Genomic DNA, 24,315 nt, shown 5'->3' with positions numbered 1-24,315 from the left:
CCAATCCTCTCTCCTTGTATTGAGTGGACAGCTCTGGATGATCCACTCAATAGTGACCACTATCCACTAATCTGCAAAATTCAAACTTCACACAGAGTGTGCAGTGAAAACTGCACGAAATGGAAATTTTCCAAGGCTGATTGGGCAAAATATACTTATGTACCCTTTGATAATTAGATCTTTGAATCTTATCCAATTGACATAGTCACCAACCATATCACTAAACAAATCCTAGCAGCTGCGTCTATTGCCATCCCACAATCATAGTCAAGCTCCCTTAGATCCATAAATTATTGGTGGAATGAGGACTGTAAGAGTGCCAAAAAAGGAAAAACCCGAGCTTGGAATATATTCCGCAAACATCCTACTACCAATAATCTTATAAATTACAAAAAAACTCAGAGCCAAGGCTCACCATATCAGGAAAAAAGCAAAAAGAGACTCCTGGGTCCGATTTGCAAATTCAGTTAATAAAAATACAGATTCTAGAATAATATGGAGAAAAATAAAACAATTAAATGGCAAATTTCCTCCCCAATTTTCAACTGGAATGGACAGGAGCTGTGTACTCCTGCAGAAATTGCAAAAGCTTTAGGCTCTGTATTCTCACAGTTGTCTGCATACGACCAGCCATTTCAGAAGATTAAAGCTTCAGCTGAAAAATCTCGATTGAACTTCAAAACCAAATCGTGTCTATCATACAATCGGCCTCTTACTATGATTGAACTTCAAGAAGCTATATATATCTCAAAGAATAGTGCTGCTGGTCCAGACGGAATGTATTATATAATGCTTAAACACTTAGATAACAAAGCATTATCCTTGCTGCTGACTTTCTACAATTGAATTTTCAATGAACATTCATTCCCCACATGCTGGTCTGTACTGGCAATTCCCAAACCAGGGAAAGATCACTTTGTCCCTCACAACTATAGACCTATTTCTCTTACCAACTGCTTGAGTAAAACCCTGGAAAAAATGATGCACTGCTGACTGACCTGGTATCTTGAATCCAAATATCTAATCTCTGATAGCCAATTTGGTTTCAGGAAAAATCGATCGTCCCTGGATCTCATGGAAAAGCTGAAACGAACATCAGGAATGCGGTTATTCGAAATGAACATCTCGTTATGGTATGTCTTGACATAGAGAAGGCCTTTGACACCACTTGGCATTTTGGCATCTTGAAAGATCGTCATTCCCTTGAACTCAGAGGCCACTTACCGTATTTCATACAAAACTTCCTTCAGCATAGAACTTTTCAAGTCCGCTATTGGCAAGTCCTCTCGCAAATCTATATGCAAGAGGAAGGAGTCCCACAAGGCTCTGTTCTGAGTTCTACCGTATTCTCAATAAGAATAAATAACATAACCAAATGCATACCCAACACTGTAAACACATATCTCTATGCCGATGACCTGACTGTTTCCTGCAGTTCACAGAATATGAACTTCATCGAAAGGCAACTACAAATCTCACTTAACAATATTGAACTATGGATGACACAGAATGGCTACCGACATTCTCATCAGAAATCTAGTATTCATTTTTGTAACAAACAAAAGATGCATCCTGAACCAGAGCTTCACTTAACAAATCATCCTATATCAGTCATGAAAAGTATTCGCCTCCTCGGCCTGATTTTTGATAGTAAGCTTAATTTCTTAGAACATGTCAAATATCTGCAGACTACTTGCCAGAAAAAAATGAATATACTCAGAGTTCTTTCTTCGACAACATGGGGTGCAGATTGCTATACCCTGCTTCAATTGTATAGAACTCTAATTAGGTTTCGTCTTGATTATGGTGCCCCAGTCTATGACTCTGCCAGGGAAAGCGTGCTTACACGCCTTGCACCTATTCAACATTCTGCCCTCAGGATTGCTACAGGAGCATATAGGACATTGCCAGTACAAAGCCTTTATATTGAAGCCCATGAAGTTCCACTCTGTCTCAGAAGAAAGGTGTTACTTCTGAATTATGCAGCTAAAATTCGAAGCATGCCTACCCATCCAATTTGGCCTATACTTAGTGATCCACAGTTTAAAATTTTCTGTAGAAATAAACCCAGTGCAGTTCAGCCTACTGGTATCAGATTACAGGCACTATTAGAAACTTGGAATGTACATCTCGAAAAAGTCCTCCAAGGTCCAACCTGTTCAGTCACCCCATGGGCCTATATTAAACTATTCTGCGACAATTACTACCTAAACTGGGGAAGACATTCCCTTGCAAATATCAATATACAACAACTCTATACTTCTCACACAGAGAATTATCCTCTTTTTACAAAAATATATACCGACGGATAAAAGTCTGATAGTGGAGTAGGTGCCGCAGCAGTTTTCCCTTTTAACACCATCTCTGTATCACTTCCCACCGATTGCAGCAGTTATACAGCTGAGTTATTCGCCATCAAGCTTGCTCTAGAAAATATTCTCCATCTGTCCATCAAAAAGAGTATAATATATATGGACTCACAGAGTACACTTATAGTCTTACAAAACACCTCCTCACCAAAGAATCCTTTAATAAAAACTATAAGATATATGTTGATACATACTCAGGAACGCCAGCTAGCAGTTATCTTTTGCTGGATCCCAGGTCACACTGGGATATCTGGAAATGAATGTGCAGACTATGCTGCCAAACATCCTTCTAATTCAGATTCATCATGTTCTCTCATTCCATATGCTGACTACAAATCTAATATACAAAGAATATGTAAGGAAAAATGGACACTTATATGGCAAACTAAAACAGATAATAAGCTCTTTCAAATAAAACCAGATCCACAGTTACGGGCCTCTAGATTCCGGGAAAACAGAAAGGAAGAAGTAATCCTAGCCAGAGCAAGAATTGGTCACAGTCACATTACCCGCCTATTTCTCCTCACAGGCAATGATCTCCTCCTCAGTGTACACACTGCAATTCTCAACTCACAATGAAGCACATTCTTGTTGAATGCACCTTATACTCACATGCCCGGCAACTCTCTTTCAGTTTTCTTCCTAATCTTAAAGAATCTTTGAAGCTCTGTCATATCATAGGTAACGATGCCAACCCTACAGAATTTTTCTCCTTTCTCAAACGGATAAATTTATATGATTGTTTCTGACTGAACAGTCATTATGTGAGTATCTTCCACATCACTGATAGGCACAATATGGCCTGAGCAGCCCTTGCACAGGCGCCTCCGTAGCCAGGTGGGAAGGAGCAGCAGTGCGTAACACACGCTTCTTGATTAGACCGGGGTTCGAGTCCGTCACCACCAAATATGGAGGATGTGGAAAGGTCAGGGAATGACCACCGCATATCCCGGAGCAATATGGCCTTAGTTGCTAATGCTCCTAAAAACCAAAACAACAACAACAGCCCTTGCACCAAAAATAACAACAACAACCCCCTCTTGGTTAAAGCAAGCATAGCCAAGGATTTCCTATTTCTATTGATATTTGATTTTAATATCTAATATACTAGACATTGAAATCAGAATACAGAATGGAATTTTAAAATGCACTGTTTAAAACTCCCCCCATAAATTCCTTCAAAAATAGGATCATAAGTAATTGCTTTCTGTTCAGTCCTAGTAGGATTTTTGAATAACAACCAGTATAATGCATAATTTTCAGTGTTTGAATTATTCTTTACCTAGAGAACAGTAAAAATTTAATGTATTGTTATAATTGCTTAATGAACTTATTACTAGTGTACTGTAATTCAGTATATGTACTACAGTACTTAATAAGAATATGAAGATTGTACATTTTGCTTTGATTGTACGGTGTAGTAAGATTAATTTATAAATTACATGCTCAGCAATTACCATATGCAGTAGCACATGTAGAGTATGGTTCCCTGACAAAAGCTCACACAAAAAAAACACTTCATGATTCAGGTGTGAATGATCCAGACAGAATTCTGGCTTTAGGTGATAAAGAACTCTTGGTTGAATTGAACAAAGATACAATGTGTGGAGATTGGCGCCTTTGATAAAGTTCCAAACTGTTTTTCCAAACTGTATACGTAACTGAGTGGTCAGGATTAGGCGTGCAGTAGCACACGCTCCTTGAGTAGACCTGGGTTCAAGCCCTTGACTGCTAAATACAGTTGCTCTGCCAACTTGCACTGAACCAGCGTGGCAGATTATGGTCCATTTCGCTCAACATGAATTGTTGAGGAGGCTTCCATCCTGCAGTGGGTTGATAATGGCTGCTTTTTTTTTTTTTTTTTTACGTGGCATGCCAAGGTGGGTAACTCATATCTGCCATGTATTTACATTTTGTTACAGAAAAATAACTTGGATACTTATAATAAAATGTTTGAAAGCATGAAGCTGTTGTTTCCAAATCTGGTGCCTCAAAAGGTTTTAGTGGATTTTGAGAAGGCTTGCATGAATGCAGTGAGGATTGCCTTACACACGCTGAGGTCAAAGGGTCCTATTTCCATCTGTGTCAGAGTTTCATCGGGAAACTCAGCAATGTTGGCTTGAAGACTGAATTTGAAACTGATATAAATATAAAACTCAAGCTGAAATCTTTTGCTGCATTAACCTTTGTCCCAGTCCATGATGTGAGGAGTGTCTTTGAGCTTGCCGCCACATTTCTAGACTAAGATAGCTATAATGAGGTTCTCGTGTACTTCTTTTCCACATACATTGAGGATGCAGCAGGTAGAGATCTCCAGTTTCCAATAAGAATATGGAATCATCATGATGCAGCTCTTGAACAGTCGCCTAAAACTACAAATGGCTGTGAGGGATTTCACAATGCACTTAATTCCCTATTCTACTGCAGTCATCCCAGCGTGTGGTTTTTGTTTCACGGACTGAAGAGCTTGGCACAGATTACACTGGCTAATGCACAGGCAGGTCCATCTAGAGGTGAAAAAGAGAAGATATGATACACTGCATGACTTGGTTGCCACTTTTGTGCAGTAATATGAGCAGGTAGAAGACAAACTGAAATACTTGCAGAGATTGGCTAACTTACAGTAATGAAAATTCTATTCAAATCCTTGACAAATAAATAAATCAATCACTGAAATATGTCTGAATTAGTTGTTTGTTGATAAAAAAACAAAATAGTGTTGACTGTTCACTTTGTAAGACAGAGAAAAAATAATTTATTTTTATAAATAATATAAAAGGCTTTAGTTGCCCTTAAAATAAAAGGCTTTAGTATAGAAGTAGAAATAAAATATAAATTCAACATTTTGTTCCGTTTTGAATTATGAAATAATTTGTTTTTTGTAAACTAAAAATTATATGAGCATTTTTCCGTGTGGGTATTTTTCTTGTGAGCATTTATGACATGCTCACAAGAAAAATACCCACACGGAAAAGAAATTATGGTATTAAAAAACATAAAATATTTAGTCGAAGCTCTTTATAGAGGCCCTCTTTTTAACATCCCACACATTATAACATCCTATGTGGTTGGTCCCAGCCAATTCCCATACAATATGTACATTAACCTAATGCTGTTTTACATTCAGTATAACGACCCTTGAAAATAAAAGTATTTCTCTATAACGATCATAAATTTTTACCTCTTAATCTGAATTTTTACTTTTTTATTACAATATTCGCATTTAAAAATGACAGAACCCTTCAAATATATTGAAGTTATTGCAGTCTGACTGAGAAATTATTTGTTAAGATTTCCCATGCTCTTTTCTCGCACAGCGGTAATGAAATGAACATCTGCTAGAAGTTAATTTCATTAGTTAGAGTGTAATGTTTATTGGTATGGCTCTGAGAAAGTGAATAGCTTTGCCAATCGCAGATAAAATTAGGATTTTGCAAGCTATAGATAATGGTGTGCATTCTAAGACTGACATTGCCAAACAGTTTGGCATTCCTAAGAGTACTTTGTTCACTATTCTGAAAGGTTGGAAAAAGATTGAAAGTTTAGAGAATCTGCTGCACGGTGTAGGTTTCAAGCATGGAAGGCGAAGTATCCAGATCTTGAAAAGGTACTTTTGGAATGGCTAATGTTGCTGCGTGCGAAAACATTTCCATTGTTGATAATCTTTTAAAAGCTAAGGCTGAATCGTTTGCACATCGAATGGATATTGAAGAATTTAAAAGTTCAGATGGATGGTTCCAGAAATTTAAGACTTGTCCTTCAAAAAAGTGCAGCTGTGGACATTAACGCTACAAAGGAATGGAAGGAAAATCGTTTAAAAAATGTTTTTCCGACATACGACCACAATTACATCTTCAATGCTCTTGAAACTGGACTCTTTTTTTTTTTTTTTTTTTTTTTAATTGCTACCGGATAAAACATTTGCATTTAAAGTCGAGATGTGTAGTGGCGGAAAAAAAAAGGCCAAACAGATCACTGTTCTCCTAGCAGCATAAACATGTCTGCCAAGAGAAGCTTCCTGCTTTAATCACTGGAAAAGCCCAGCAGCTTCAATGCTTTAAAGGTGTGAAGACATTACTGACTGCTTATTGAGCAAACCAAAAGGCATGGATGACATCACAAATCTACAAAGAAAGGATCTACAAAGATTGCAGGATGAGTGAAAAGAATAGAAAAATTTTGTTGTTTGTTGATAACTGCACCCCCTATTGTCAAGTAAATGACACTTGCAATCGCTGTCGAGTACCTACCACGAAATATGACATCAATTCTTCAGCCACTTCATCAAGGTGTAATCCAGTGTTTTAAGGAAAATTGCTGAACAATGCTATTTAACAAAATTGTACCATGTCTTGAAAACAAAATTCAGTGCGAAATTGACATCTTTCAGGCAATATATTTATGTGCCATGAAATAAAGAATTAAAAAATTGCCGAATTTAGAAAAAATTGAATAAAATTAATGAATATGAAATTTATGAAGGGCAAAGGGTGATAAATGTGGAGGAGCGTATATAATACTGGCTTGTGGTTCACAATTGATTCAACAGAGAAACAAAAAGAAAATGTACAAACGAAATAGTAGAATTTGCCTAACTGACTAAGCCAAACCAAAACCAAAAAGATGATGTGGTGGAAATATATAGCACATAAGATTAAGACTATGGAAACCACAAATGGGGGGGAAAAAAGAAATAAAATAAATGAATGAAATGAAAGTAAGAGCAAACATTCACAATAAATACAACCCAGAAGAGAAAAAGAAGTAAATAACATACAAAGTGGCAAGAAAAGTGCTAAAACTTTGCAAAGGAGAAAAAAAGGTTGTATGGGAGGAATATATTTCTCACTATATGTTCATGAAACTAATGGCTCATGAGAAATAAAAAGTAGGAATGTAAATAAGTAAGAAGTAAAGGAAATATAGAAAAATTGGGATGGTTCAGGCAGTTTTGGGGACACAAATCTCATCCATAGAAAGGATCTTGAACAGAGTTCTGAGAGTATGAATCATGAATTAAAATCAGTTATGAGAGAATAATACAGTGGATTCCGTTTGTTTGGGGCAGATCTTAAAAAACAGAACCGAAAATAGTCAGAGTTTACTTCGCTTAATTGGGACAGCATGCCGTTTAATCAGGGCAGGAGTCCGCAGCACTGGAGATTACCCTACGATTGTCTCCAATGGTACCACGTGGTTCGGTCGGAATTCTGGAGATCACAACCATAAAACAATAAAAACAATTGGCAGTCACCTGTTTATTGGGCTTTTCTGTTAGTGAAATCTATCATAAACGGACAGTAAACTCGATCTTACTGAATTTGCGATAATACCTACAGCTGGAATTCTATGGTTTATTATGGTGAAATGTGTTTACACTTCCATGAAATCTTCAATCATATAAAAAAATTAATTTTTAGATCTTCTCTTCATTCCTATTTTTAAAGCTTTGTAAATCGTTACTCCGTTCTCGCTTGCGCGTATCGTGTTACTTGCAATTTGTGCTTGCCGTGTTCTTTGTTATTGATTCCTTATCTTTTTAATGTTTTAAATTTTAACCCACACCCACAAATGTCAGTGAACAGAAATGTCAACTAGCTCGTATGTACATACGAACATACAATTATGTACATACAATTATTCAGATTATCACGTATATTCTTCCGATTTTCACGTATCATTTAATTTTTTAATTGGTAAGGTAATAAAGGGTAAATTTGTGCTTAATATATCTTTACTTTTATAGCCTGTGGATAATATTCCTCCTGTTTTCTCTAATTAGAATTGCTGTTTAATAGAATTAAAATTCAATTCACAAATGTGATCACAGTGACCGGCGCTTACTACACACCGTATAGTGAACGGTACTTTGCTATGGTGAGTTCGCGTAACATGATTTGATTGTACAGTGAACCAATTGTAAAGGGGGGTCCATTGTATTTTTAACTATTTACGTAAAACTTCGGATAATTGGGGCAGCCGCTTAATCGGGCCAAAATGCACTAGTCCCAATGTGTCCCAAATAACCGGAATGGACTGTAGTGTGTATATATATATACACACTGTGTTGCCACTTTATTAGGTACACCTGTGCTGTGCACACAAATGGTTTGTCCCACAACATTGCAAGTCACATGACCACAGTTGTGCATATAAATGCAGCAGAACAACCTTTCTAGTATCAGTTAAGCATACAAACCGTAGCAAGAATAGTGAAAAAGAGTGATCTTGCGGACTTTGAACGTGGCATGGTTGTAGGTGCAAGACGTGCTGGACAAAGCATCTCTGAAACGGCAGTTCTCCTGAACTTTTCATGCACCACAGTTTCAAGGGTGTAACATCACTCAAATATTGATGAGGCAGCTTGGACTATACATTCTTTCACAATACAAACATCAGTAAACAGTTTCAAATGTTTAGCCAAAGTCCAAGAAATATGTAAGGTAACTTCAGTCACTTGTTCTTGCTGGGACAGACATTGTTTCATAATTTGCGTTGAAGAAGAGAAGCTTGATAATAAATATGCCACTCTATTTTTACGAAGGACACTTCCTACTGGGTATTTATTATGAAAACTTGTATGCTTCATATCGTAATGACGTTTCAGAGCACTACTTTAATAATAGCAACTGTTTGAAGACAAATTATACACACTGGAATCGCTCCTTTATTTGGAAGCGTAAAACAATATAACTCTGTATGCTTCGGTAAAAGCTGTTTCCCTTTTCTACTTTTGTTTTCTTTTTATCCATATTGGTTAATTATGGGCTGCAAAAATGTATAATAAATTAAGTAAATATATTTTTGCTATCTACCTCCTATAAAAAGTATTCCACATGTACAATAATCAGCACAAACATGTATTTGATAACTACTAAACTGTGAACTTCAAAAAATTTCACTATTCAATAAACTCAGTGAAAAACGACAGCATGTGACGGGGCTAACCTTACATGTGCGTAGGAAATGCAAAACGTGGTGTGCACATGACGAAACTGTATAATGGTGTGCTAGGTAGCTATCCTTTAATCTGCAGTATTTTTGCTTTGACTGTACAAAGGAGTATTATAAAGATTTGTATGTTCAATTATAACTTACATTATGCCTTGCAGTTTATATATACAGTTGGACCTGTATATAAGAAGTCAATTGGTCACTTGAAAAAATTCGTTATAAAGAAATATGACCTTTTTAACAATAAAAAATATTTCGACATTCAGAAATTAGTAAAAGATGAGAAATAAGTGGGAATAAATGAATTTTCCAACATTTTAAAACAATGTTTTAATACATACATAATCCCAGGGGCTCACGTTTGGTGAGTATGGGTTTAACACACCCAAGGTCCTGGGCTGGATAATATCATCATGCTTCTTTCTTGCTGATTCCATTCTGCTTCTGACTCTTGTCTTGTCTCTCTCTCTCTCTCTCTCTCTCTCAGGCAGAAATTTTTTTTTTTTTTTTTTGGCTGGTGCGGCAAAAGCCTCGGGCTTCCTTGCACCATATGGCTAATAATAATAATATTAAGAAGCAATTTTTTTTCATGCGTATATGATGCACAATATTAGTACAATTAAGAATTATTTTGTAAAATATTTGATTTTTTTTTATGCACTGCATTTTGGTGTATATCATTCATAAAATGTTTACATTAGTTTAAATACTCAAATATATTTTCAGGAACACTTTCTTCACACTGACGTTTTCAACGCAGAGTTTCAAAAGCTGCCAGCATTTGATGTTTGGAATGTTTAATTATCTTCATTGCCCTCATTTTTCTCCCCCAAGTCGTCACAAATTTTTAGAATACTATCCAAAATGTCCGAGTCACTCGAATATTCAGCTACTGTGATCATGTAAACAGAGATTGGGGAAATTTACTGAAAGGTATGACTCATCTGCAAAACAACAGACTTCTTCTTGCCCAGGTAAAGTGATATCACAACACAGCTTGATCAGAGCCTATTGTTCATGTCAGGAATACAGATCGGTCTGCTCACTGGCTATGGACACAGAAAGCAGTTGACCAGCACGACTTCTTGGTATGTGGGACAGGTGGTTGCTTAGGTTTTAGAGACACCACTAAATTGCAGATCAGTAATCCCTTTAACTCTTAATTCATCCTTTGATTGCCTTAGGCAATCAAAGGATTTGATTGCCATACTCAGTTAACTTTCTCATAATGCATTCGTTATATGGAAATTTTCTTCATTCTACAGAAACTATTTTAAAAGTAATTACCAAGGCAAATTCAAAAAGATTTTCTAAATAGAAAAATTTGCTATAAAGAAGTTCATTAAACATAGGTCTGACTGTATATTTAAATTAATGATTTAAGCTCATTTACCTCGTGGTCTGCAAAAAAATTGGTGATACCTGGTTTAGGCAATGATGGACATCCTCAATTTTTTTTCCACTGTTATTTTAGACTGTTCTTCACAATTAATAGACGAAGAAGCATGTGATGCTTCATTTGTTGCATCATTCAAGGTGACAAATCTGGCATGTTTGAACAGTTGACAATCAGGTTCCCATCAACCCCATCCCATGCTGAAACACCTAAATGACTTAAATAAATTTTGCTTAAATATGCAGCATGTTGATTTCACATTCTTTTGCTTTCGAGAAACAGCACAATTTTGTTTAAAGCATTTTCAATAGATTATCTTAAATGTGATTACATGTAGGCTGTTTCACTTGGCAAAATTCTCAAACAGCAGAATAGAATTTTTCTATGCTCTGATCTATCCTTTGTAGATTTTGATGACATCTGAGCATTTTGGTTTGCTCTGTACATAGTCGGCAATGTCTTCAAACCCTTAAAAACACACTTGGGCTTCTGGACTTCCCTGATGATTAAGTGTGGAGACTTCTCTGTGCCAGACATGTTTGTCTTTAGGAGAATGGTAATCCACTGTTTTGCATTTTTTCTGTCACTACTTTTTTCGCCATAAGAATTTCTTCCAGTAGCAACTTAAAGTCCAGTTTTATCAGCATTGAAGATGTCATTCTGGTTGTATATCAGCAAAACATTTTTAAAATGATTCTCCTTCAATTCCTTGGTATCAAAGGATGTATCAAAGTATCAAAGGATGCTTTCACTGCACATTTTTTTGAAACATAGCCCATGCAGAGTCTTAAATCTCTGTAACCATCCATCAAAAGACAAATATTCAGTATTCATCCATTGTGAAAATGATTCAGCCTTAAGTTTTAAAGATTTCCATCTATAGGAACATTTAGGCAGGCATCAACATTAGCCATTCCAAGAACACCTTTTCAAAATCCAGGTACTCACCTTGCATGCTCCGATCCTACCTGTGCAGCAAATTTATCTTACACTCTCAATCTTTTTGTGATCTTTCAGAATAGTGAATGGTGTACTCTTAGGAGCAGAGAATGTTTAGTAATATTGATCTTAGAATGCATGCCATTATCCACTGCTTGTAAAAACTGTCTGTGATTGGCAGAAGCTACTTGCTTCGTAATAGCAATACTGATAAACACCTTCTCTACATACTGTATAATGAAGTGAAATGAACTTCTACTCAAAGTTATTCATTTACACCGATGAACATCGAAAATTGCCAATGAGTGTGAGAAATTTTTTATTATCAGCCTGCGTGCATGTTATTATCTTCAATATTCTTTCATTTTGAAATGCAACTGTTGTAATAAAAAAGTGAAAAACAGAGTCGTGGAAATTTTTGCGACATTATAGAGAATTCATTCATCTTTCAAGGTCATTATAATAAATGTAACATAGCATTAGGTTTATTGAAAATCGGCCAAGACCTACCACATGGCAATTATAATATTGCTAGAACAGGGGTCCCCAAACTTTTTGAGAAGCAGGCCACATATGAATTTTTGGAATACAGTAAACCCCCGCTATTCGCGGTATCTGTATTCACGGTCGCTGATTTAATATAAAATGAAACCTTAAAAAATGTGAATTTTAAAGTGCCGTGAACATTTTCCGCCTAAAAAAAAACATGGGCGTGGCTAAAATTATCTTTCCTGGTCAAAACAGCGCTCAGTGGGTGGGGGAGAGGGGTGACAAAATCGCGAGCGTCGATATTTCTCGCTAATCCTTGTTCAGTATGTGTTATGCGTTTGTCATGGAAGGTTTCATCGTTTGCTTTTAATTTATATGCTTATAAATTGAATAAATTTATCAATTTATAAATTGATATGCTTACAAAAGTGATAAATCTAGCGTTTTGCAGTGATAAATCTACAGTGTGTGTTAATGGAAGAAAGTGACTTTATTGTGGACAAGTTCTTTCTAACCCGTACAAAAATATGGCTACGAATAACAAGGGAAATGTGAAAAGATCAAAGAAGGTGATGACATTAGCGAATAAAATTGAGTTATTAGATAAAATTTCTAATGGTGAAAATGTCTCCTCAGTGGCAAAACATAAAATTAATGAGTCAACGGTACGATCAATCAAGAACTTGGAAGAAAAAATCCGCCGTAGTGTCCATGAAAACGCGCTAATTGCTTCAAAAATTTGCTCTGTAACTCGTGATGTCAAATTAGAAAAAATGGAAAAAGCTTTAAATCTGTGGATAGAAGACCGAACTCAAAATAAAATTCCGTTAAGTTCCCTCATCATTCGTGAAAAGGCAAAACTCCTTTATCAACACTTTAGTGAAACTGGTGATAGCACTGGCGGGATAAGTTTTTTAGCTAGCGAAGGCACTGGTTTGAAATTTCTAATAAATATTACATTTAATATTAAATTGTTTCTTATTTTCATTTCGATGCCATATGCTTGCATTTCACTATGTACTGTCTATGTACATAGTCATATTATGAATAAATAGTAATAAATGTCTATACATAGTCATAGTCTGTACATAGTCATTTATTACTATGGGAGCCATAACTCAGTATTCGCGGCATTTCTCAGGAACGTAACTCCCACGAATAGCGGGGGTTTACTGTATTTGGCGGGCCGTAGAAAATTCCTAATTATTGTAAACTTACATTCTCTGCATACCTTTAATGTTATGCAGAGAAACAAATTTTATACCTACCTATATCTACAGATTCAAAAATAAATCAATAGATATGTAATATAAAATATACCAGTTTGTTTATATCGAATTTTAATTATTACTTATTTATTGTACTAATCACAAAAATGCAGTTAGTAATACAACAAAATTAATTATTACTTATTTATTGCACTAATCACAAATATTACAGCTAGTAATACAACAAAATTGTTACTTATTTATTGTACTAATCACAAAAATGCAGTTAGTAATACAACAAAATTAATTATTACTTATTTATTGTACTAATCACAAAAACGCAGTCAGTAATACAACAAAAATAATTATTACTTATTCTTCTTCAAGAGGAGTGCTTCCATTTACAGTGAGTTTCCTCAGCCTACAAGTTATTTTTTGGTAGGAATTTTTTCCTGCCATAAAGTGTGGTTGAAGGTGTCTTGGTCTGTTAAACCTCGGGCTGTCATGCACTCCCGAACTCCAACCATCCATGTCCTCCTAGGTCTTCCTCTTCTCCTTCTTCCAGGAGATCCATTCCAGGATAGCCTTTGGATATCTGGTTTCTTGCATCCATTTTACATATCCAAACCATGTTAAATGCTTTTCTTTGATAGTGTCAATAATATTCTTTTTCACTTCCATTTTCTCTCTTATGTCTTCATTCTGTTTTCTGTCATTAATTGTACTAATTGTACATTAATTGTACTAATTACAAAAATACAGCTAGTAATACAACAAAATTTATTACTGTACTAATCACAAAAATGCAGCTAGTAACAACAAAATTAATTATTATTTATTTATTGTAATAATCACAAAAATGCAGTTAGTAATACAACAAAAGGATAATTAATGCGATAAATGTGGTTGTAGAGTGCGACTAAGTTTTGTAATATTGGGTTTTAAAGTACTAGTTCCAATTCTTAAAAAGTCATGTAGATGTGGTTCAGTTAGATATGATCTTATTTTTCAATTTACATATTTCATTTTTGAAAAGGTCTGCTCACATGTACATGTACTTACAAAAATTGATGTAACATTTCTTGCAAAATTTAATTTTTGGATAATCTGACTCAGATAATGTTGAATAAAATGGAATTGATTTTCATCATTTTTAAATATTGTCTTCAGTGCATCATCAGATTGAAGATCTACCAACTGTAATTGTAAATTCTAATCAACATCATTAATGGGTACGTCAAACAGATTTTGAAAAAGTTCAAATACCTTTGATTTATTTTTAAAATCAAAATCTAGCTGCAAAATTTTCCTGCAACAAACTAACGTTTTGAACAAAATTTTCAGTGGAAAAATTATAACTTAGGCATATTTTTAGATAAATTATTGCTACATGGAAAATGTGAAAAATTATTCTATTTTTATTAAAAATGGAGTAATTTAAAAGTAGTTATTTAAAATTAGTTGACTTTTAAATAATTCCAGTTTTGTTTCGAATGTTTTGACATTATAATACAATTCATTGACAAGTTTTTCTTGTCCTTGTAGTTTCATATTAAGAAAATTCAGGTGTTCACATATATCTGTTAAAAAGGCAAGGTTTCACAACCATTTGAGATCTGACAGTTCCGGAACAGATTTCAGTTTTTCGTTCATAAATAGATATGTTTTGATCCTAAGTTCAAAAAATCGCTTCAACACGTTACTGTGACTCAACCACTGTATTTCAGTGTAGTGCATCAAATCATCATATTTAGCCTCAATAATTTCAAGAAAATTTTTGAATTGCCGGTGAATTATACAATGAAATTGCATTGGTTTTTTTAATATTTTTACTCTCAAGATATTTATGAAGCTGACCCGTGTACCCAATTTTAGTACCGATCATATTTTTAGCGCCATTCGTCGTAACTGCTAATAGTAAATCCAAATTCAATTTGAGGCCATCAATTGCTTCTGACACACTCAAAAATATATTTGCACCTGTTGTATCTTTCAAGCATTTTAATGCAATTAGCTCTTCAGTTATTTCAAAATTTTGATTTAAACCTCGGATATAAATTAGTAATTGAACTATATGGCTTGTATCTTTACTCTCCTCAATTGCTATTGAAAAATGTGCGAATTCACAAACATTTTCTACAAGTTGATTTTGAACATTGGCTCCTAAATCTTCAATTCTTGTTACAGTTGATGAAGATAAACTTACAGACGCAAAATTCTTTGCTTTCTCAGGACATACTTCTTGTGCAGTTGCCAAATAAATTAGTTTTACAAATTCTCATCCGTAAAGGCCCTTCCTTCTTTGGCAATGATTTGCGAGGCTCGAAAACTAGCGCTCTAACTGCAGATAAATTTTGATGAGTAAAAGAGTTCTAATCTTCTGTTGTTGACTTTGAAGAGTTTGGGTTAGTTCTTGGAGTTTTTTCTGCCGCAAAGCTTCTTGAAATTTATCATAATTTGAGGCATATTTTGTGGTGTAGTGACGTTTCACATTATATTCCTTGAACACTGACAAGGTTTCATTGCAAATAAGACATATTCAAGTATCATTGAGCAGAGCAAAAAAGGTAATTAATTGGCCACCGCTCATTAAACCGCAACTCTCAGCATTGTTTTATTTTTTCGACATCAACTTCAACATGATTTTTAGGTGGTCACTGGAATAAAAAAAAAATACTTGTGAATATTGAAGTAAGCAAGCACTGACATGTCTTAAAATTTTATGAAATATTTTAACATAAAGGTTATTATTATTCATATCACTCTTATATCACGTGAAATTAATAATGCAGTTGATTAGGCTGTTTGCCTAATAAACTACATTATTATAATATAAAAGTTATAGTTTTATATTATAATGTTTAAAAAATTCTATTCAATGCATTTATTTTGTTTTATAATCTTTAATTTTATATATATATATTGAAAAAATTGGTCATTATTGCATTATTATATTATAATAATGCAATAAACTACATTATTATAATATAAAACTATATTATTAATTATAATATAGTTTAATAAGGTGACATTTCGGTATCTTACCGATACCCATCATCAGACCATGCTGTGGGGAGAACAGAAAGGGCTACAAATTTGAATATTTTAGAATATTACAGTTACAATTACCAGTATTACAATTTGCAAATTACGATTCTAAAGTATTAAATTTTGAATTGCTGTTACAATAGAAAACAGGAAATCTAAGACATTAAATTCATCCTTGCTGACGCTACCAGAAATTTTGTGCATACAGGCTGTCAGCAGTTAATTTATATAAGAGGGATTAATTCCACTAACCAATAGGTAGTGTCACTCGATCTGGGGTTCTTGTATAGTAGAAACCAGGGGTGACCTTTGCTCCCATAACAGTGGATATCAGGGTTCATGTGCAAGCTGATTCAGGATCTTACCAACACCAGTCATCAATTGGTGCCAGGTTTTATCCTGGATCCGGGATTCTCGAGTAGTGCTTCCTAGGATGACTTTTGCTCCCATACTCTTAACATCAGGGTTGGTGTGCAGGCTGACATGGGATTAGGAAATCCCTAATTACTGTCTTTAATGCCTATTGCTATTTAATGACAGGGTCAAGATTAATGGATTATTTTAACAATGTTTAACATAATAGCTTTGAGTGGAAATAACAGAATTAATATCTAACAAGACTAAGCTGACGACACAGAGGCGTCAACACTATTAATCAACTGACAATGTTAAAATAATCTGTAAAATTTGTTTTTCATAAATTTTATTGTGAATTGCAATATGAACATTAATTTTTACAATCTAATTGAAATATCCACAGGCTGGATAAAATTCTTTTGCGAGCCATAGTTTGGGGACCCTGATGCTAGAACATTAAAAAAAGAGGGTCATTATAAAGAGCTTTGACTGTATTTCTATCTGTGAAGAAGCAGTCCTTTTAAAGTGTTAAATGTTTAAAAAATTCTGTTTAATGCATTTATTTTGTTTTATAATCTTTAATTATTTATATTGAAAAAAGTGGACATTCTATTTTTTAAATGAGTTTTTAAAAAATTCTCTGCTCATTTTCTAGAATGCAGAGATGGAATTCAATTTTGGAGGAACCCCATTTAAACATACTCCTGAGGTAAGAATTTTATTTTACTCATTTGTTTTTATTTGCTTATTTTTCATTTGAATATAAAATGCTAATTTTGGTTAGCGAACCAAATAGATTATAAATTCTTAAAAACAGAACAATGATTTTAAGCCATTTCTTTTATTTTTATAGACTTTCTCTGTGTGTTTACGAGAAGTTGAAGTTTAAATAACTGTTATCAAAACTACCCATGTACTATTTTGATCATATCCTCCTTTCCTCTCAAATCATGGAACATTTCAACACAAATTCTTCACACAATGGAACATTCATCCCGAATCCAGATAGGATTTGTGTTCCAGTGTGTGAAGTTAAATGAGCTAAATCAGATGGAGAGACTATAGTCCTTTATAAGGTATTCTGTATTTTACTGCCTGTGCAATGTGTGGGTTGATGGTGAACTATACACATGCCTTAGTTGCAAAAAAAAAAAAAAAGCATGCAGTGAGCCTGTGTCCACAGGGACAATATCAAGAACATCTGTTGTTTCTGGGGGAGTGTAATAATAAATAATATATTTATTATTACACTTTATTTACAAGCTTTATGAATTTTGTCTTATTTCATAATAAAAATTATTTTATTGATTATATATTTGTATCATGCACATAATGAACATTTGAATTTTACAAGGAAATACCCAAGAAACTTTTGCAACTTTCACAATAGGCTGCTATGTTTGTAAGCAATGTTAATATTGAACTATTGTCTGATTATGTGAATTTGGGAGAACTGTCTTGTCCTTTCATGGGTTTTAGCAAAACAAACTTTGCCTTCAGAACAGGTTGCCCTGATAATGCACCCTTCAAAGGGTCTCAGAGGTTAATCTGGCACTTATTTAATAGTAGCCAACTGCTGCTTGTTGATGGATCTGTAACTCCTGAAACAAGCTGTTATAGAAAGATCTGATCTGAAATAAATGGCAGATTAACCTTTTGGTTAATCTGCTATTTATTTCAGATGCGATGTCATTTGTTCAAAAGTAATGCAGTACTAGGGCAGATCATTGTGAAAGCAAAGTTTACTCAGCAATAACAGCACACGAGAAGAGACATTCCTCTCAACTTCGTATGAGATTTAAAAATAATATCACTTTTATCGACATTCCAGTTTGTCCTTAATTAACAATTTCTCTTATGTGGATAGGTTCATTTGACCCTTTTCTATGCCTGAGGTAAACATTTTATAGTATAAATTCACAAACAGCAATGTACACATTTTTTGTTGAATTTTTTCATTCTTTGTTAACTCCTTTTCCCAGTTGGTTATCCAAATATTCTTTATATGTACTGTAACAGATTGTAAAAACAAAGTTATAAAGATTAAATAGTTATTGATATTATATAAAATAAATAGCATACAGAAGAGCACACACCAAATATTTTTTTCTATTTGATGCTAATTGAATCTGTTGGTATATTTCTATGAAATATGTATATACAGTAGTATGTGTGTATACTGCATAGTTTAACTCTTATGCTGTTATGGGACTCCTACTAAATTAATGGTATATTCCATTTGAGAAACTTGCAAAGTAGTTGAAGATCAGGCTGCTTTGCAAATTCTTTTAACAGTACCATCTATAAAAGAGAGATAAACAGTAATATTATTTATATTTGAAAATAATTTTGTTAGATATTAGGATAACATTATTGATAAAGTTATAAAAAGTAAAATTTATTAGTTAAGTTTTTTACTACTATCTCATATTTGCCATCTAAATCTGTTGTTACAAAGCAAATATATTTGGCTTTTATATTCTTAGGATGGTTACCTTCCATTGTGTGAAGCACCCAAAGATTGTTTGGCAACTAACACAGTAACAGGTAAACATTTTTGTTATGTGTTTTATATTGTCTTATAAGAATAAAGCAAACCTTCGTTTTTCATTTACATAAGTGTCCATTATATACTGCTGCTACATAATCTTATTGTTGTATGCATACCTGTCAACATTTTCAGATTTTTCAGATGCTCTTGGATACTCGTGCATCCATTGTTGTTTTCCAGCATTCCTTTTCTTACTGATTTTAGTGAATTTTGCTTTGTACGTCCTTTCAAATATGTGGTTGAACTGTGGTTTATTTGTCCACGTAGTCTTAAAATATACCGTCTGGCTCTTCTCGTGTCTTGCAACTGGTCAGTTCGCATTCAACCAAAGAGTAATCAGTTGTTGGAATAAACTTCCACCAAATGTGTTGTAGAGGTGGATAGTTTGAATAAATTTAAGTAGGCTGGGGCAAACTATTGGAAGGAATGGAGAAATGAAGTGTTTTATTATTTTATTTGTTATTATTATTTATTTTTTTTTTTTGGTTGGTGCTGTAAAGCTTTTTTTTTCTTGCATCATATTACTGATTCTAATTCTTCTAATTTTTGCTTTCTCAAATATTTTTGAGAAAGGTACAGTCTGTCTGAGCATTAACTTCTTTTCATTGAGTTTCTCTAAATGTAGTGAGTATTAGATACCATTTGACATTATTTATTCAATGATTTTTTCGATACTTAATGCATTACAAATTCGTGTAATTATACAGTATCAAACAGTAATTTCTTATTTTTGCAAATGTGAGAGTGAAAAGAAATAAACAGTGCCAAGTAATGATAGAAAATAGTATTCCAACAATTTAAGAATATGAATTATGGTGTGTTCTCTGTTTCTAAGTCAGGGAAAGGAAGTAGTGTAAATTGTACTTGTGCTAATCTGACACTAGTATATTGCTTGGTGGAAAAACTGATGTTTTGGTGATTTTAAATATGCAAAATACCTTCACATCAGAAGGTGTCAAGAAAGAAACAAAAAGACAAGGAGTTTTGGTTGGTTGAAAGTAAAAATGATGATTTGATTGTTAGGATTAGTATTAAAATGGTGATTTGAATGTTAGCATTGGTATCAAAATGGTAGAATGATGCAAGAGAGTAAAACTTAGGTAGTAGTCTGCTTTCAAAAAGTAAATAAATAATAATAAAAATGTTTTAAGTTGTGTAGGTAAGAGCATGTTTTTGTTTAATTTTTGGTAGAAGACAATCTTTGTCTAGCAGATCATGCTATTCCCTTATTCAGGAAAATGTTTTCTTAATTGGAAGATAGAAAAAAAAATCTTCTGAGCAAAAGACAACAGCCAGACTCTGACACCACTTATTCTGGAGTTGTGCAAAGTGGACCATTTTCTGTTTCAACTGATAGCAGCAAATGATGCATGTGCAAAGATTTATCCCATGGTTCTGATGGTTCTGTCATTTTTAATAAATTGTAGAAAACTATGAGTGTAGAATGTGGTTTCTCTGATCAGTTGAATGCTTTCAGAATTTGAATGCCATAAGGTGTCAACTGAACATTGACTTACATTCTGGCAGACAATGTTTTGCACAGAATGTTATGTTGGCTACAAGAATGAAATAAGCTTACCTTGGCTGTTTAATGCTTCTGTGCACTGGTATAACCACTGTAATCATGATTGTATAGTGTCAGAATGACTCCAAAATTGAATTACTCATTACAGATATTTATGAATATTTTTATACGATTTCCCCCTCCCCCTCCAAGTGAATGATTCTGTGTTCTTCCTGTATATAAAATATCCTTTTAATAATAACAGTTACTTTTTACCAAAAATTTTCATAACAGAATCAATCAGGCCAATTTTCAAACAACTAAAATTTGGTGTTTAAAAATTGGCCCAGACCATCACTCTGCCTCCTACCAAACTTCATTGTTGGGAATACAGTCCGGCAAGTAACCTTCACTAGGCATGACTGTCAGATAGGTAGGCCATGTGCTGTGACTTATCAAGCCAAAGCACATCTTTCCATTGGTCTTTCCAAGAATGGTTGATCTTATACCAAGTTGGCATCTGGCATTAGTAAGGCTGATTAGTGGCTTGCACAACCATGGCAACCCATATCATGCAGCATTCTCTGCATTGTACTGGCGCTGACAAGTGTCCCTTTCATCTCAGTGTGTGTGTGTGTGTGTGTGTGTGTGCGCGCGCGCACACACACACACACACACACACACACACACACACACACACACAGAGGCAACAACTTCAACCTGCATTCCAAGCAGACAATTCTTTGCAGGGTTCTCCTGTCATATTTCCATCAGCTTTGGAGGTTTTCTGAGTTGTTTTGTGATGGTTTCAGCATCAGTCCACTTCTTCTGCAAATCGCATTAGCAGTTATCAACACAGGGATCTTCGGTTCCATTGAAATGTCATGTATAGACCGATTGCTTATGTGGCATCCTATTATCATTTCACACTAAAAGTCTGTTAGCTCTGTTGATCACAGCATCTTGCATTCACAATCATAATGCTGTCTCCTTGAAGGCCTACAAGCATATTTATAATTGGCCTGACAACATGGTGCTTGGTTAGGACATTACCAACTATCAATAAAGAGTGTGTGTGTCTGGTGATTAATGGTAGGGCAGTGTGTTTTAGAAGGGGGAAAGTGAAACAGTTTACACAATCACTTCTTCTAGTGCCCCATATCAAGTGTCTTGAGTAATAAAACCATTTCCATAATAGATAAGGACATGTATATACATCATTGACTAACATAATCTTGAAAGATGTAGTCCTCTGGGATATTAATTTTAATTTAGGTGGCCTATAGCAAGTACAAATATCCATTTAGTTGTTTACAAAAATAAATCTAAAACTTCTTAAATATTTGCCAAACAGTAAATTGATATAGTCAATCATTACATCAGTTTAATGATTCCTGCATTAATTGTGAAAAGAGTAAAATCCATTGCTTTTTAATATCTTTAATAATGCTTCTCTAACCGATCATTCCAGACAGGCTCCATTCTACTGACACTGGAGAATAGGCTGGATGTTGTCTTTTCTGCACTGCCAACAGCAACTAGTCTCCATAGTAACCAAGAATCTTGGTTACTGTGGAGACTAGTTGTTACTGTGAAGATTCTTGTTTCAGAAGAATTTTGTATTTACATGCTAAAACAGAAGCCTAACCAAATTATCTTCTATATTACTTGTACATTGACCAGCTGATGGTTTTTGTTTTGATTGTGTTTCTTCAGTTTTCTCTGTCATTTTCATTGTTTTGATCCTATATTGATATGTATGTTTGAAAGCTGTTGGGATTGGTATTGAAATATTATTTAAAAATATACATTTTTACTCTTTATTTTTTGTTTTTTGCATATCATTATTTTATCAACCTGTAATATACTCAGGACTAAACAGTACCTTATCACACAAAAGGAAAATGTTTTAGTTATTGTATGCTTTCTTTCTCCCAATCATCTGCATTTTATTTCATGAATTACAAAACAAATTTAAGAGGATATGACATAAATTCCTTTTTGTTTTTAGGATCATCAGTGAATACTTCTAAAAATGTATCCAATGCTCCCCAAGCAATTATTATTGAGGTAATTAAAATATTTTTCCATGTAAGATGTCAGTACTATTTCTAAATAATTTCTAAACATTTGAATGAAAAACATTACAGTAAAACCCTGATTAAATGATTTCAGTAATAAAATTGTCTGCTGAACCAGGCATTTTGTATGGGACCCAGTGGCATAATCATCTGCCTAGGATTTTCCTCATCACTACTTTTCTTCAACCTGTAGAGAGTATCAGACTTCAGTAGAGTTTAAACCCACAGCAAGAATACTCAAGTGATGCATACAGACCGAAACAAAGCTAGTTGGTAGTCCTGCATTTTAGTGTCCCGAGTCACGTTCAGCTCGCAAGTCGCCGCCTGTTAACTGTAATCTGAGAAAACAGCTATTTGAACACGTTTTCAGAAAGAATAAAAAACAATTTCCTGAATTTGATTATAAAAATAAAAGTAGGTTATTATCAAAACAATAATGGAAATAGGTAATTATTATTAATTTTTAATTAATAATAACACTGAAATTTTGTATACCCTAAAAAAAAATATGGTCGAGATTAATATGTACATTTCTGTATTATTATTTGTCCGTCCGTTAAATCCAAAATCCGTTATATCGAGGTCTGTTAAATCAAGGGTCTACTGTACAGTAAAATACAGTATTACAACATTTATTATTATTATTATTATTATTTGTTTTTATTTTGTGGTGTAGCACTTTTTCATAACACTCTAGCAGCTTTGGCAACTATATGTATTTCTTTCAAGTTTAATGGACAGGCTAGACTACGATTAAATTCTAATGGTAATCAATCAAAGAAACCACAGACAAAGCATTTTGTTTGCATTCCTTATATTGAGCAATGGTTTTCATCCCTTATAAATATTCAAGTTTTCAATCATAGACTGGCTGGTTCCTTCAAACATAGTCTCATTTACAGTATTGCTGCACTGATTATGATTCTTCATATCAAGCTCCAACTAGGTGTACTCTTGCACAGAGAATTAATCAACATGTTGCTTTTCAGCTAATCATCCTGGATTTCTGGACCTTGCACTTCACCCCATTACACAATTTATTTGCCTTTGACGATGTGAAGTGATGAATATATAGCATAATATTACCAAATTATTAATCTGCAGAAATGAAGTTACACTGGAATTTTATAAATGTGGGGTTCCCACATTTGCTTTCAGATTATTGATTGTTACAGATGTTCTCGAAAAATGAAAAATGTTCCCGATGCCACAAAGGTTATTTAAACTTCAGTTTGATTTTTATTTGAGTTTATCTTGTCTGTGAACTCAGTTCTGGTTTTATATATTGTAGTCTAGTAAAGCAAGATTTTGTGTTCACGGACAAGATAAACTCAAATAAAAATCAAACTGAAGTTTAAATAACCTTTGTGGCATTGGGAACATTTTTCATTTTTCGAGAACATTTGTAACAATCAATAA

At 34.0% G+C, this 24,315-nt stretch overlaps 1 protein-coding gene across 1 annotated transcript in view; it reads left to right on the top strand.

Moving 5' to 3' along the window:
• The window catches only part of Ddx1 (ATP-dependent RNA helicase Ddx1), a 339,750-nt gene that overhangs the window by 117,197 nt on the left and 198,238 nt on the right, over window positions 1-24,315 (top strand). Inside the window, exons 11-13 of the mRNA XM_090381389.1 lie at window positions 17,416-17,469; window positions 19,247-19,307; window positions 22,827-22,885. Coding sequence (XP_090237515.1) covers window positions 17,416-17,469; window positions 19,247-19,307; window positions 22,827-22,885 — 174 coding nt within the window. The remainder of the gene's footprint in view (window positions 1-17,415; window positions 17,470-19,246; window positions 19,308-22,826; window positions 22,886-24,315) is intronic.

This window comes from Mastigoproctus giganteus, chromosome 9 (genome assembly GCF_048544385.1).
Source record: "Mastigoproctus giganteus isolate SK-2022 chromosome 9, ASM4854438v1, whole genome shotgun sequence".
In the NCBI taxonomy this organism is placed as follows: domain Eukaryota; kingdom Metazoa; phylum Arthropoda; class Arachnida; order Uropygi; family Thelyphonidae; genus Mastigoproctus; species Mastigoproctus giganteus.
The sequence above is the reverse complement of the archived record's forward strand: the minus strand, read 5'-3'. Positions and strand labels throughout refer to the sequence as shown.